The sequence below is a fragment of the Chanodichthys erythropterus genome, chromosome 10 (assembly GCF_024489055.1).
Source record: "Chanodichthys erythropterus isolate Z2021 chromosome 10, ASM2448905v1, whole genome shotgun sequence".
Taxonomy (NCBI): Eukaryota; Metazoa; Chordata; class Actinopteri; order Cypriniformes; family Xenocyprididae; genus Chanodichthys; species Chanodichthys erythropterus.
In genome coordinates this window covers 14,656,219-14,672,214 of record NC_090230.1, presented here as the reverse complement: position 1 = coordinate 14,672,214, position 15,996 = coordinate 14,656,219, and the positions used below count along the sequence as shown (strand labels likewise).

Below are 15,996 nucleotides of genomic sequence, written 5' to 3'. Positions count from 1 at the left end.
AAATTAAGCCCCGCCCCCACCCACACAGCTCAGAGATCCACTCGGTCAACTTCACTGTAATAAACGCTGCACAATGGCAAGTGGAAATACTTGTTTAATTCAGCCATATATGTTTGAGCCAGAAACTGATTCGTAAGAAGAAATGGAAAAGTGAATTATACAGGCTCGTATACAAAGTCGATGTAGCAGAATGGTAATGTGTTTTGTATATCGTTCTTTATAACGTCGGACACATAACGGCAATTAATATGATTAACCTTTTGCTTGACTACGTTATCAAACAGCTAATAATGTGTTGCTAATGTTACACAAACCATGCTTCTGCTCACCATCTCAGACTCAGACAGCTGTCTTATCCTTAGAAAAGCTTTGAATAACTTATAACGTCAGTGGAGAAAGACAGTTTATCATAACATCGTAATATACATCATATACACAATTCACCCGCTACATTGCTAAATGTACATGATTTTTCATATCAGCAGAAAAATATACCGGGATAACCTGGCTTTCCTCTGCTTCTGAGTGGTTATAGCTAATGATATGCTAAAGCCCGTCAGCACGTTGACAGGATTGATTAGCAATTTTGAGATTAACACCACTATGAGCACATGGACAAATGCACACTCACTTCATCTTTCAAAATCAGAAGAGAGGAACTCTGAGATGGAAAGACACTTACATCATGTTTTCTGCATAGCTGCACTGTGTTTTCACATAGTTGGAGTCCATCGGGGCGGATATGGAAAATACTGGAGTTCATCTGCCTGTCAGCACTGAGGTCACACTAGTTCAAGGTCTAAACTGCTGCATGTGCGTGTGTTTTATCAGGCTTGTTTGTACTGGATGTATAGGAGGATGCAGGATATGGTATTCTAGAAGCAGAATTGAACAAATCAGCATTCACAACATTTTTTACATTAAGGATTTAAATCTATTATGGCATTAGAAGGAATTTGGCTTGTGTGATGTTTTGCTGTAAGTGATGAACTTCTTAGACCACCAGGACCCGATTTCTACCGAGTGGTTGTTCATTCAGTTTAGTAACTTTCCCTTATTCAACAAAACAGTGTAAACTAAAAAAAAAAAAACAGTTTTCGTTATTCAACAGAAAAACTGAGAATGCAGTTAATGTATTTCTCAAAAGTTTTTTTCAATAAAAAACTTTTAACCTTCACTGCTGATACTTCATTGAGGACAAACAGCCTTATGTATAGTTAGGTCTTACAATATATATATATATATATATACTGATAATATTCTGTAAACCGATGGGATATATATATATATATATATATATATATATATATATATATATATATATATATATATATATATATATATATATATATATATATATATATATATATATATATATATATATATATATATATATATATATATATATATATATATATATATATATATATATATATATATATATATATGTGTATATATATATATATGCTGTTTTTAAATGGTTTTTATTACGAAGGGAAAACAAAATCTAAACTCACATGGCCTCACAAGATGAAAACCGCTGCTGAGCAAAAAGAACATAAAGACTCGTCTCAGTTTTGCCAGAAAACATCTTGATGATCCCCAAGACTTTGGGAAAATACTCTGTGGACTGACGAGACAAAAGTTGAACATTTTGGAAGGTGTGTGTCCCATTACGTCTGGCATGAAATTAACGCAGCGTTTCAGAAAAAGAACATCATACCAACAGTAAAATGATGCTTTGCTGCTTCAGGACCTGGAAGACTTGCTGTGATAAATGGAACCATGAATTCTGCTGTCTACCAAAAAAATCCTGAAAGACAATGTCCGGCCATCTGTTCATGACCTCAAGCTGAAGCAAACTTGGGTTCTGCAGCAGGACAATGATCCAAAACACACCAGCAAGTCCAACTCTGAATGGCTGAAGAAAAACAAAATGAAGACTTTGGAGTGGCCTAGTCAAAGTCCTGACCTCAATACTATTGAGATGCTGTGGCATGCCCTAAAAAAGACGGTTCATGCGTGAAAACCCTCCAATGTGGCTGAATTACAACAATTCTGCAAAGATGAGTGGGCCAAAATTCACCCACAGCACTGTAACAGACTCATTGCAAGTTATCGCAAATGCTTGATTGCAGTTGTTGCTGCTAAGGGTGGCCCAACCAGTTGTTAAGTTTAGGGGGCAAGCACTTTTTCACACAGGGCCATGTGGGTTTGGATTTTGTTTTCTCTTCATAATAAAAACTTTCATTTAAAAACTGCATGTTGTGTTTACTTGTTATCTTTGATTAATATTTACATTTGTTTGATGATCTGAAACATTAAAGTGTAACAAACATGCAAAAAAAAAAAAAAATCAGGAAGGGGGCAAACAGTTTTTCACACCACTGTATATCTATCTCATCGGTTTACAATACATTAGTTATCATATCAATACAAGCTGTAATTTGCCCTTTTAATTATCTTTATCTGTCTAATTAGATTGATAATAGAAGCAGATAAAGAGGACCTTGTTTAAATCGTATACTCTTTATCTATGCCAGAGTGGAGTTGTGTTATTGGAGTTGACTTGGACTGCAACTGCAGACAGATGGACTAAGCATGCTGGATCCTCATCAAGTTCTAGTCCGTACAAACATGGTCACAATTACAGACACAGAGCCCCTTCTGTAAAACAGTGAACACACAAAGATCAGTTGTTTCACTATCGATCGTCAAGGCAGTGGCGAATTAGATGGCGTGTGAGATAAGTGCAATGGAACGCTATAAGAAATGGACAACGGGTTGATAAACAAGACAAGTTTCTCGACAAAATCAGCATTTGATTGGGTGCACAGCTTTTGAGGTCAACAACAAAAGCCTAAAGGTATTTATTTTGGTTAGCTGCATTTTAACATTTGCATTTAGTATAGTTTTTTTGTCCCCCACCCTGTCCAAAGCTTGTCAGAACAGACCAGCGACCCCTTTTTGAGTTGCGACCCACCAGTTGAGAACCGCTGCAGTCGGGTGCATTACTATTATTGCATCATCTCTCATGGCAGATAGGTGAATAGCTTTGAGCAAATGCCACTTCTGGCTTCAGTTCTTTCTCTTTTTCCCTTTCCATCTGTCTATCCTCCCATCTCCTAGTCGTTCCCCCCGGCTTTTTTTCTGTCCACACCTGACACTTGGCCGACTTGCATCGTTGCCTCCCTCTCTCCTCTGCCTCTTTCCTTTCTGTTCTGCTGTTGTCAACCCCTCAGGACCACGAGGTTGAGAGAGGTTATACTGTACGTGGCATAGAAGGGTGCAGGGTGGCTTTAAAAAAAAGAAGGCAAAAAACTGCAAGCTGTGGTGAATTGCTAATAGGCTATCATAGCACTGAGAAGGCGTTGGCTCGCCAGAGGTCTGTAACCCATTAAAGAAACGTCAACTCGGCATAGGTATGCAGGGAATTATGGGTCACTGACCGGGAAGCGATGCTGACCACCCATTGGTCAGAGGAGTGCCCTGTAATCTGTCACAATCCTGTAGCAGCAGTGACAGCACGGGGAGCTTCCTCCTCATTCCGCCCCGGCAGGGCAAAGCAAGCACATAGCACAATACCATGAAGCCCCTTGAATGCTGTATTAGCACATACTTAAGAGATCCTGTAGTCGAAATGCTAAGGTTACCAGTGTGTTCTCAGAGTTGTTAATATATACATCATCATAGGCGCCGATCCTGTGCTCGGGGGCTGGAGCACCCACGGAAATGGTCGAGCACCCACGGAAAAATATGAGATATTCTCCATGGATTTTAACAAGTAAAAAAAAAAAAAAAAAAAAAAAATATATATATATATATATATATATATATATATAGTAGTTTATTTAAGGCCGTTTCTATGACGTTATTTTAATGGCGAAAGTCGAGAGCGCGTTGAGAGCGCATCCAGTGTTGAGCGAGCACAAATTTCTCAACTCGAAGTCGGATTTCCTTCACTCTCGCACTCGCTTAGATTCAGAATCAGAACTCATACTGTCCTTGCCCTGTCCCTAAAATGGTCTTCTTTCCTGGATTTACAGTTGCCAGAAGCTTTTAACCACCTGACGTTCATGACTGACTGACGAAATAACACAGTGTAGTCTACCTTTAGGTAACGTTATCTTCAGATTTCAGCGAGAGCACGACAACACTCAATAATGTGCTTGTTTTTGGTCAAATTCAAATGAAACATCCAGTTGACATTCATTTTAGTTAAATGATAAGCGATCTGGCGCTGGAACATGTTGTTTTTGAAATGCTGTGTTACCGCAGTTATAAGTGATGGAATTGTGACTCGTTTACATACATGCACGTCAGTCTATCGATTCCCTAGACTCTTCTTTCCAGCGAAGTCACTATCAAAATGCACACAAATTTGTCCCTGTTATTGATATACAATCATAAATAAACTTATTTGATCTTAATGAAAAAAAAAAAAAAAAAAACTATGCAAGGGTGGATTCGAGCATAATTAGATAATTAGAGCACAGCTGAACTTCTGACTCTATTAACAAAAATTCTACCACGAGACCAATGGGGAATACTAAAACTAAGTGTGGATTTGTCTAAAATATAAAAGTAGTACGATACTAATATTGTAATGTAGCTGTATGGATGAAACTATAACATTAAAAAAAAGGGTGGGGGTGGGGTAGGGGGGGTGTTACTGGGCACCCACCGGCAGAAACGTAAATCGGTGCCTATCATACTTGATTTAATCTGGCCTGACGTGTTTCTAAGATTAAATCTATAGTTCTGGATTTAGCCAGATAAACAGCAGTTTGGAAGGGCCATGAAATAGTGCACATTTTGTTAAGAAATTACATTTCAGTCAGGACCACTTAAGTCAAAAATTACAAGAGACAAAATTTAGTCAATTTTTTATTGGCATATTTTGCTGAAGTTACAATTTGGCGGTATGGCTCCGTTCTAAATTCCCCATCCTTTCATGAGCTCCATGAAAGCCAAGACCGGGAACAGCAGCAGCTTCTGGGAACAACCTCCCATTTTTTAGCTTGGAGAGCAGCAGAAAATCCCCCTATTGAGAACAGAGCATGCATCAATGACAACAGAATGACACTGATTAAGTTATACACAAGTTTAAGGAGGAGCTGGGGAGGAGGTGGGTTGCAAGCAGCATGCAGTGGAAACAGCTAAGCAGGCAGAGAGACGGAAGCTGTGTTTAAGTAATGCGCCTTATTTTAGAGTTGCCAATGGAGTCCATAGAAATTGGATCAGCTGATATGGGTGGGGTTGGAATTTGAGAATCAGCTGATAGCGGAGCTTGACTATGAGGCCTGCCTGAACTAACGCTGACGCTTAATTTATGTACATGTTGTACATGATGAAGACAATAATAGCTATACATATATTTAATTATATGTGGGAAATGGTTTATTTAGTGATAATTTCTTTGAAATTATGAGGTTTGAAAACAATTTTGAGTAAATGACTTCAGATGTGTCTGAGGTCCTCTAATATTATTATTATTATTATTATTATTATTATTATTATTTTATTGTCCTGTTTTAACAACTTTTGTTATGTCAATATTACAAGAAAGGGGGGGGGTGTTTTGTTAAACTGAAAACATGAGAAAATTAAAGTGATATCTCGAGAAAACAACTTTTGTCGTGGTGAAATCTGGTCAAGAAAATGTTCTCACAAGAAACTTCTATATAAACAAGATCTATATAAACAATAATTTGTTATGTCTAGATCTCAAGAAAACAGCTTGTTTTGTCTAGTTCACAAGAAAATTCAGTCAAGAACTCAATAAACAATCTTTCTAGAGTCTAGATCTCAAAAAAACTGATTATGTTGAGATTACTTGAACAACTTTTGATTTGTCAAGATCTTGAAAAATTAGAATGAGATCTAGACAACACAACCAGTTGTTACATTGGGGTCATAAGAAAATCCATGACAAAAAAAACAAACAAAAAAAAACAATAATGCATGACCTCTTATGTTTTCAGTAGGTTGCGTAGACAGTATTTCTATACATCAAAACTTAAGGTGATGATAAACGGGGCAACTTTTTGAGCAATGTTGCAGGGCAGTGTTGCCAAAAGATGTTCCTTGGACACTTTCCCATTGAGAATGGGCAACAAATTTGTATCTGGATATCCACAGAGTAATTTGTTGCAAATTCTCAATGGGAAAGTGCCCACAACGACATTTTGCTCGGCAAAATTGCTTGAAAAGTTGCCCCGTGTATTATCACCTTTAGAGCTCTCTTAATTATTCATGAGAAGGCATGGCCTGTTCCTCTGAGCAGGAGCATTTTCAGCCATTCAGAAGGATTGTTTTTAAGTGCTTCTTTTTTGTAAAGCAATTGAAAGCATTATCATCTGACATCCCGTACTTTTAAAACTGTCATCAGGAGACTTTGAAGATATAAGAGTCGCTAAATGTGATTGCCAACGTTTTGACATAAAACGGCACCAATTGCTCTTCAAACAGAGTTGGAAATGGAAATATGAATAAAAAGAGATCAAAACAAACATCATGGTGCTTCTGAGAAATTTGTAGACAGAGATTTTTTCCTCCAACAAACCTCACGTCTCTCTCCAGAAAAGATGGCTGCGAACGCCTTTACCAGAGATGTCTAGGAAAGATGCCCTTCCCCTGATAAAAGACCACAGCAGCTGTGCAGTCAGGGAATCTCTCTTGTGCACCACCTTTCTCTCTTTATCTCACTTTGACACTTCGGTGACTGGCTTGCGAGCGTTTGTAGGATTAGAGCCTTTTTATCATTTATTTTTTTATTTGTTCTTGTTGAGTTTTTCAATTCGGACCTTTCATCCTCTTCCAGGTAAACCTGTGTTAGGGTTGAATTCACTCCAGGAACCATTGTACACGCTCATACAGACACTGATGGTCTTCGCTAGGATCCTGGTTGTAGCACTGTGAAAGGTCAGCAGCTTCGTCTTGTGGTGAGAACTTAGGAGGCCGGGGAATGTTAAGGGGGAAAAGATTTAATCTGGACTGCTGACCTTTTGAGGGACGTCAGGCTGAAAGCGCACGCTTGATGTGGCGTAAGATAACTCGACATTAGCTGGAGCGCAATGTTAGACATTTTCAGAGGACTGTAGACGTTCCGGATTGCTCGGAAAGTGCGGTGTCAATGGTCGAAGGTACTTGGAGCTACATCTGACCTCCAGTATTGTGCGAATTGGAGGGAAGCTATTGGAGTTTTCGACTTCAGACGCTTGCGATTGACAAGTCGGTGGAGTCGATACTCTTATCAGGCCTTCCACAGAGGTGCTGGGAGCAAAGTACCTCACACGCACACACGCTGGCAGATACTTCTTCACTTCGTTCTCCCTCATCCATTTTCTGTCTCATTTTCTTCCTCTTAGAGACTCTGGCAGACAAATGAATTACATTTTAAAGGAGTAGCTCATGCAAAAATGCTAATTTTGTCTTTTGTTTACCCTCATGTATCGGAAATTCTTTTTCACTTCTTTTGACCGCATCTTAGCCGCTCTTTTCCATAAAACGAAAGTGAATGGTTAATAAAAGTAGTCCATATTATTTATATGCTATATAACAACTCATACGATAGCTTTGTGTGGAGAACAGACTAACTAAAAATTGTAGGCTGCTGGAGAATATTTCTCCCTCTCGCTGTCCCTCTCTCTTCCGCTCTCACCTTCCTGTACAGTAGATTTATTAGGTGAGCCGAAGCCCAAGGCTGTCACCACACAGCGCACTTTCAAATCAATAATTGGAAATATTAATTATCGCAGCTGGGATGCTCCAGTCAAAAGGTGTTTATTTCCCTATTAGGAATAACAGAGGAGAAGGGGCTTTGATGGCCTGCTAATGCTAAATAATGATCAGGGAATAGGCTGTTATCTCACTGTTAAACTCCAGCCAAACCGCCGACATGGTCTCTCAATCTCTCTCTTTCTCTCTCTCTCTCTCTCTCTCTCACAAGCACACACACACACACACACACACACACACTCGCAAGATGCCCGACTCTTAATCAGACAAGCTTGTTCACAGCAGGGTTGCTATAGTTTTGAAATTATCACTAGGTTTTAGATTTTTTTTTTTTTTGTTTTTTTTTTTTAATATAGTTGTATTTTGTTGTTTAATAATAGTTTATAATAGTTAAAAATAATTGGTCAAACATTATCATTGTCTATTATTGAGTTGTTTTGTATTTTAGGGCACATTTTTTAGTTTCTTTATTGAAAACTTATTCGAAAAAAAACTTTTTTCACATCTATCTATCTATCTATCTATCTATCTATCTATCTATCTATCTATCTATCTATCTATCTATCTATCTATCTATCTATCTATCTATCTATCTATCTATCTATCTATCTATCTATCTGTCTATTAGGGGTGTGCACAAATAGTCGAATATTCGACCTGTAATTAATATTCGAAAAATAAAAATACTATTCGAATTTTACTATGTTGCTTTGCTGGCCGTAAATGCAATGAATCCATGATAAATCCAAAGCACTAAAACTCGCAGTTATAACTAAATGCACCAGGTGGCGCTGTGGAGGGTGTTTAACAAGTTTATTTGTGATTCAAAACACCTCCTCTTTCTTGTACTGTATTTGCAAAACTACTGCGCTGGTGAGCGTTGTAGTCGTTGTAGTCCAGAGCTGCGCTTGGAGTATTGACGACAGTGTGATTCACTGAAGGAACCTGTAGGGGGAGCTTTGCAAATCTTACGGAGTTCCTCTTTAATGTTGCATGTGAACAAAAAAAGGGATATGGTGCGAAACGCCTTTTGAACATTGAACCCAGCAGGTGAGCGAAGCTCAAACTCTGTTTCTTAACAGGATTCCAAGCCATGATTCCTCTGACGCCCCTGACCTGGAAAAAAATAGTGTACTATAAACACTCTCATACATCCAATGACGTCTGCTTTATTTTCACTGTTTGTAAAGCCACTGCGAACCATTCATTTTATCCATGTTGACTCTTTGTCCTGCAGTTTATGACAGAACAGCGTAAAACAAATAGGGGAATTATTTCACATTCATCATAGACGGAGGCAACAAGGCACAGTCCTGATTTGCTTGGAGCAGCTTGTTCTGAATTTCTATCTACCCCAGCACAGCAGTGCCTAATCAAACATCACTCCAGGAGAACAGACTGTCTCTCAGGAGAATGGCTGTTTCATATCCCCCACTGTATTTTCTGTTTACCCTGTTTGATAGCTCCCCCTTTTGAAAGACAGCAGCACAGCAAACAACATGATTATTGAGTATTGTGTGCTTAAAGAAACAGATGACAAGGACAAAGAGACAGTTGCTCCCGTAGCTATATTGGAAATCCCGGAAAATACATTCACGGTCGGGAATGCTGGGGACCGGAGGGGTGTGTGTCGGATCGTGTGCATCATCCCAAACGAGATGCAACTGACACACTCCTGTTGGGACGTGGGGATTTGAATTGTTCCGCTGAGTTTAAACAACAGATTGGCAAACACAGGGATGCCGGTGCTTTTGCTGCGGGCGGGAAACGTATAAGTGTGCGTTTCCGTCAGCGCGAGTCTATCAGCATATGTGGGGGAGCAATAGGGTGGAGTCACGGCTCTGGAAATGCCACTCAACTGAGAAGCAATCTTATCTGGCAGTTGCAGGCAGTTCTCCTTTGCCTTCCATCCTCTCCAACCCCCTCCATCCCTCTGTTTTTGTCCTGGACCTCGGTGCATTCGCCATTCCGAGTGTGGAAACTTACTTGAATCTATCACAATTAGAACACATGTTGTTGTTTTTTTTTGCAAGGAACACAGCATAATGCGAACTCATTCATTTTATCTTATGAGTAAAGAACGCTTGTGCAATAAAGGCACAAAAGCAGAGGCGTAGTGAACTCTCTCAGGGCAGAAGCTAAATGAATGCTTTCCCTGATGACAGTTTGTCAACTGCTGGTCTTTTTGTTTCTATAGTGCATGAAAATGTGTGTAGAATGAGTGTGTTTACAGCATACAGTAGGTGTCATTTATGGTTGGGATGGCCTATTTTTGCAGTAACCAATTTCGTCCTCACCGCTTTATTAAATTGTTTGCAGCAGTGATGCATCAACACGTTTTCTTTTCATTGTATGAGTGATGATTTGGCACTGTGAATTATATTTAATGTTGTGCTAAGTGGGTTGGATTAGTTGTACAATAAAATAAGTTTTAAAATGTCATTTTTATTTTAACTCCCCATTTTTATTTTATTTTTTAAAATTCCAGTTTTTCGTTTAATATTTAGATTTTCTTTTATTTAAATTTTTTATCATATATATATATATATATATATAATATAATATAATATAATAGTTACGGGTGCTGGTTGCAATAGACGAGTCGTATACGGACATCCACAATTAATGGGTATTTAATGAAAGCAGGAGCCTAACACACAACCAAACACTACAATATAACATTTATAACATTTAAGAACAGACAAGGAGTGAAGGGAGTGAGTCCATATATATAGGGAGTGCAAACGAGGAAGTCCAGGTGATGGTGATGGGTGATGATGAGGAGCTGACGAGGGAAGTGAGTGCAGGTGTAGAAACAGGAGGATCATGGGAAATGGAGTCTTGGAGACGAGGGAACTGTAACAATAATATGGTCGTTTGTTTTAGTCCTTTGTAGTTCACAATAACAAAACTGGATGAAATTGATATATAAAATATATAATTTTAACTGATATTTCTTATAATTATCTATTATTCCTAATTAGAATTATAATATTAACACATTTCAGTTTTTACTTGCACTGTAAAACCGAACAGTGAAATTAATTAAATTAAATGAGTTTGTTTCACTCAAATAATAATGAAAGTTCATTGTACTTAATAGAAAAAAGTTGCATGAACTCAAAATTTCATTGTAGTAAGCTAAACTTAATATGATTGAGTTGAGCAGCAGCAGATTTCTAATTCCCAGCATGCTTTGCATCAGACCATATAAATAACTGTTGAAATTAAGTGTTATTTTGTGTGTTTTTGCACAAGATTAACATATGGAGATATAAGTTAATGTTTAATGTTGTGTTATGTTGGGATTCAGGGGGGTTCTGTTATGTCAGTTTTGTAGGGTTACCAATGTGGTGAAGAGCAGAGCCTGTGGTTAGGTTGAGGATGAACTGCAAAACATTTAAGACCACATATGTTGTTTGATTACATATATGCAAGTATGTAATGTCTCTCTGATAGTTATAATAGCGTGTGTTATTTGCTACGTAACATTTAACCAAGATCTGAATGTGATGTTTATGTAAATTAACGGTATGTAATTAACATTATGATGAGTTGGGAAAGGGATGCTGGTGACGGGATTGTTAGTGAGAGACACCTGTGCACCACACTGGCCTTGATCCGCTTCCATGGCTCTCGGCCCCGCCCCACTTGTCACAAAAATTTTAAGTTCTACCAACTTTTAAAAAATGAGTTCGTTTACTTAAATGTTTTGAGGTAATAAGTTTCCTCAAATGTTTTGAGTATTCTGAACTTATTGGGTTTTACAGTGTGCAAATACTCTACTACAGATAACATAGACTATTTATCAAAACATTTAAAGATTATATTGAGTTTTATTTCTAATAATAATTCATGATTAATTATATTATAATGTATTATTTATTCAATTTACTTTAATTATTTGCATATAACCTAAATAGTATTCACAGGCTAAGCCTAAGCCTCACAACCATAACTATCTTCCCACATTTGTTTAAAATAAACTGACACCCGTAGTATGCAGCATTTTGAAGTGTGTGTGTGTGAGTGTACGCGCGTTTTTGTGACATATCAGGACACAGATTTGTATAATGACATGGGTATGACATAGGTATTACAAGGAGAGGGTGACTTATGAGGACATTACCCCATGTCCCCATTTTTCAAAAGACTTATAAATCATACAGAATGAGTTTTTTTGAGAAAGTAAAAATGTGCACAGTTTCCTGTGATGGTTATGTGTAGGGGTAGGGGTAGTGTAGGGGGATAGAAAATAAGGTTTGTACAGTATAAAAACCATGTCCCCACAATTCACAAAAACAAATGTGTGTGTGTGTGTGTGTGTATAAACGTGTGTACCTCAAGTGTACGGCATCCCATTAGAGGTGAGAAAAATGCAATAAACTGAGTTCCATCGATACTAAATGTAGAAGGGAGAAACACATTGCTCTTAGGAAAACAAATGGACCATTATACCAGCATTTTATGACCAGGACAGTGACTAGTTAGAGAGGTGAATCCATAAACCTTACACGAAAGTCCAATGTGTTAGGAATACATCTCACTGATGGCATTTACAGATATGAGGTAGTTCTGAATGCATTCCCTTGCAAAACAGAATCTCCTTTATTACTAGGCATTGCATCCACAGTGTTGCATGCATATTGCAAAGTATCCATAAATGCTAATGTTGGCAACTATTAGTGTTTGTCAGATGATTTGTTTTTGGGACGGGCATATCTTACAATTATGTCTGTTGGATTGTTTTTTGTCTTTACGCCTGGGAACGTCTGAGTAAAAATGTTGTTATTTGCAATGGAGAAAAGTCTTGCAGTGCAACACCATCATTGTGCATTACTGTATTTCAGACTTTTTTTTATGTTTTTTTTTATTTTTTATCCGGAGTGTAAGACAAAGCTACTGAACTCCAACCTTCAGAGGAATTACATCTTTTGCCTTTTCCCCTTCGCACAAAGAGTTAGACCCTTCTAGGTATTATTTACGATGGATAAATTTATGGAATAATTTCTCAGAGGAAGGTTATTCGGTTCCTCAAGGTGAAAATGGATACGTTTAACACTTAATGAATCTAGTCTGGCTCTCTTCCTCATATATCAGCATGTTATTAAGGCGTTTTAAAATCCCATTATGGTGTTTCTCCTTGAACAAGTCATGATTTTATGGGACTGGCCTGTCTTTAAAACTGACCTTTTTCAGTCCCCCCCCACACACACAGTTGGACAGTAAAAGAAAATATGTTGAGGAGAAAGACAAAATGTTGATCCTGTCATCTCTCAAATATTTCCCAGGCCTTTGGATTGGCGTCTGCATGAGACAAAAGTTGCTGCAGCATTCCTAAAGGCTTAATTTCAGGTTACAGATGGCTGGGAAGCCTGCAAAGGGCGCTTTGCAAATTTGGGTAATCTTGTCGCAAATCTCCGCACAGCTCTTGGCCTTTTTTCATCCAAACTGGGCCTGCTGTGTTGCTATTAGCAGTTTGTTTTGGATCGATAGAAAGCTCCCATTGGATTACGATGCTGGGGAATGGATGTTATAGTGTAAAGTAGGCCTTTAGGACAGGATCTGTCCTGTTTTTCAACAATTAAAGAAAGTACTCTTGAATGTAACATAACTTTAAAACACTATCAGCTTTTATTTTACTGATTATATATGGGTTAATATACTATCAAACCAGTCAGTATCACTAAATAAACCCTGATAGAGATGTCAGGATGTTTTTTTTTTTAATCCTAAACAGATTTTTTTTTTTTTTTTTTGTAATACTGATACCCAGTTGACTGTACATTATCCTGTTGATTGCATGCTTGCTTAAAAAAAAAAAAAAAAAATCAATAAAATGAAAAATATAAATGAAAATATTAATTTGTGTCACAATTATTTATTATTAAATTATGTATGTCCATTTTTTTTCCCGGAGATTTCAAAATTCTTGCTATATTATGTGAGTGAAGTTGCTGTACTGCTCCAATAATCAAATAGTCTGCATTTACAGTATTCCTTTCCACATCACATCCCCAGGTAGGAATAAATGGGAGCATAGAAAAACCCTTTGAACATCCTTTGATCCTGCAGCAAAATCCTTTTGAATCCTTGAATGACAGGCAGAAGAAGAAAACAAACAGACAAACAAATATATATATATATATATATATATATATATATATTTTCTTTCTGTTTGGCTCAAGTTTGTAGAATAAGAACCAGTCGAGAAAGCTTCAACCTTTGCAAGGATAATGGGAAAAAAATTGTCGAGCAAAATGCGGAGCACAAAAACTGTGATGACAGAGGCTTCTAATCCAACAAATGCCATTCTTATCAGGCTTTAGTAGATTACTGTGAGCCTTCTACCCACAGAATCCCTCCTTTCCAGACACTCTCCACAGCCTAAGGGGCAGGGATCAATAGGGCTTCATTGATCTCTCTCTCTCTTGTGGCTGCCTCCACTTTAATTGTTGTTGCATTTCACTTCCTTCTTGCTAGACACTGTAACCAAGCGAGCATGGCAAAGCAAACATAAAAACAACTTGCTGATCAGACCAGAGACTTTTTGAGAGGAGAAGATGGACTTTGAGCTAAAGTTTATTGCATGGTAGAGTTGTTGTATTTTATTTTTGGAACTGTGTCATTGAAGCATAATTTTTGCCAAACGTTTTAGAGATCTCAGCCTTTTTCCATGTAAATAGATGGGGGCATACAGTAGTTTCCCGGGACATTAGCAGAATGATCAGACGATTTAAATCGAACATGCTATAGGATTTTGACTCGATGTGCGCATGGAACCTGGCACTGATATAATGATCAGAAGTTATTTAGAGGTATAAATAAAATGGAAATTAATGCACACACATGACATTTGTAAATATATGGATATATATATTTCAGATGGATAAAATAAAGTGTCTACAGCTGCGAAGCACGCCAAAAATAGATACAGGATGCGAGTCAACTGAAGGCATGCTGGTACAAATCACCACTCTTTTATTTTGTATGTATAACGGACAATGAGTACCCTGCAAGCTGACATGTGGATATTTGCATTTGATCAAATTTAGACAGGATTGTTTTGTGTTGGACATAAGCTCAACAGGCTGTAGGCTTATTGTGGTGACAGCAGTTTCCTGTGCCTGAACTAACCCCTTGTCTTGTCTGTACTGTTTTTCTTCTTTCAGATGACTCGCCCCATCCAGGTGAAGCCGGCTGACAGTGAGAGTCGTGGAGGTAGTTGTCTTGTTCTTTTTTTTTTTCTTCTTTTGATGTAGCTTTGGTATGAATGTACATGAACTTTACTTTATTTACCTTTCTACCTGCTGAAAAGACCAACAAAACTGGCCAGTGTTGGTTGTGTTTTGAATGCTGTTACCTAACATGAGATCCTGGTGTACTGATTTCCCCACCAGGCTTCTAGACTTTTTCGTTCAATTATTTTCAGAAAAATCAGGATGGTTGAGATAAAATTCACCTGATACACCACCATAACCCTGCATGGAAATTGGTGCTATCCTAAGTTGGTCTTTTCAGCAGGGTTCTGCCTTCCTATCTTCACAATTCTCTTTCACTGACTCTCTCTCCATCTATCTGATGAATGCCCAGATTATTCATTTTAATTAAGGAGGCCGTGGTGCTGGTGAACGGAAGGGAAGTGGCTTCTGCTGCCTGTCTAACCTTGCTCCCCCTGCCAAGACCATTAACGACACACTGTAAATTAAAAAGTAATTAGCTTAGATATTGGAACGGGAGCCCTGAGCCCCAAACCCCCAACTTGATGTCTGGTCAAATCAAGGGGGCATATTGTAAACAAAAGGTGTAAATGCCATAGAGATTGATGTTGGGAGGGTAGAGAAAGGTTGGCCGAGGATGCACAACTTGCCTAACAATCAATTATATTGCAGGACACTTGCCAAGACTCTTAGTTCTAAGTCTCTAGCATGTGATCTGCTGCTTACTGTAAATAGATCCGTCTATTGAGATCACCCACACAAACATGGTGGATTTATTGTACTTGAAAAGGTGTAAAATAGAGCAAAATAGATATTTTTTCTAGCTTAAAAATGGGTATTTTTCTAGAGAATGATGGCCTAGCTCATGATTTTTTTAATGGTCTAAACCAGGGTGGTGAACTCTGGTCCTGGAGAGCCACAGTCCTGCAGAGTTCAGCTTCAACCCTGATTAAAAACTCACCTGTCTGTAGTTTTCTAGTAACCCTTCAGACCTTGATTAGCTTGTTCAGGTTTGTTTGATTAGGGCTGAAGCAAA

The 15,996-nt window shown here is 38.1% G+C and overlaps 1 protein-coding gene across 2 annotated transcripts in view; it reads left to right on the top strand.

Annotated features, from left to right (window-relative positions):
- The window catches only part of celf5a (cugbp, Elav-like family member 5a), a 229,577-nt gene that overhangs the window by 122,050 nt on the left and 91,531 nt on the right, over positions 1-15,996 (top strand). Inside the window, exon 3 of one of the 2 annotated variants that reach the window (XM_067398676.1) lies at positions 14,913-14,961. In XM_067398676.1, the coding sequence (XP_067254777.1) occupies positions 14,913-14,961 (49 nt within the window). Of the gene's footprint in view, positions 1-14,912; positions 14,965-15,996 lie in introns of both variants that reach the window. The other variant, XM_067398675.1, reaches the window with a different exon arrangement.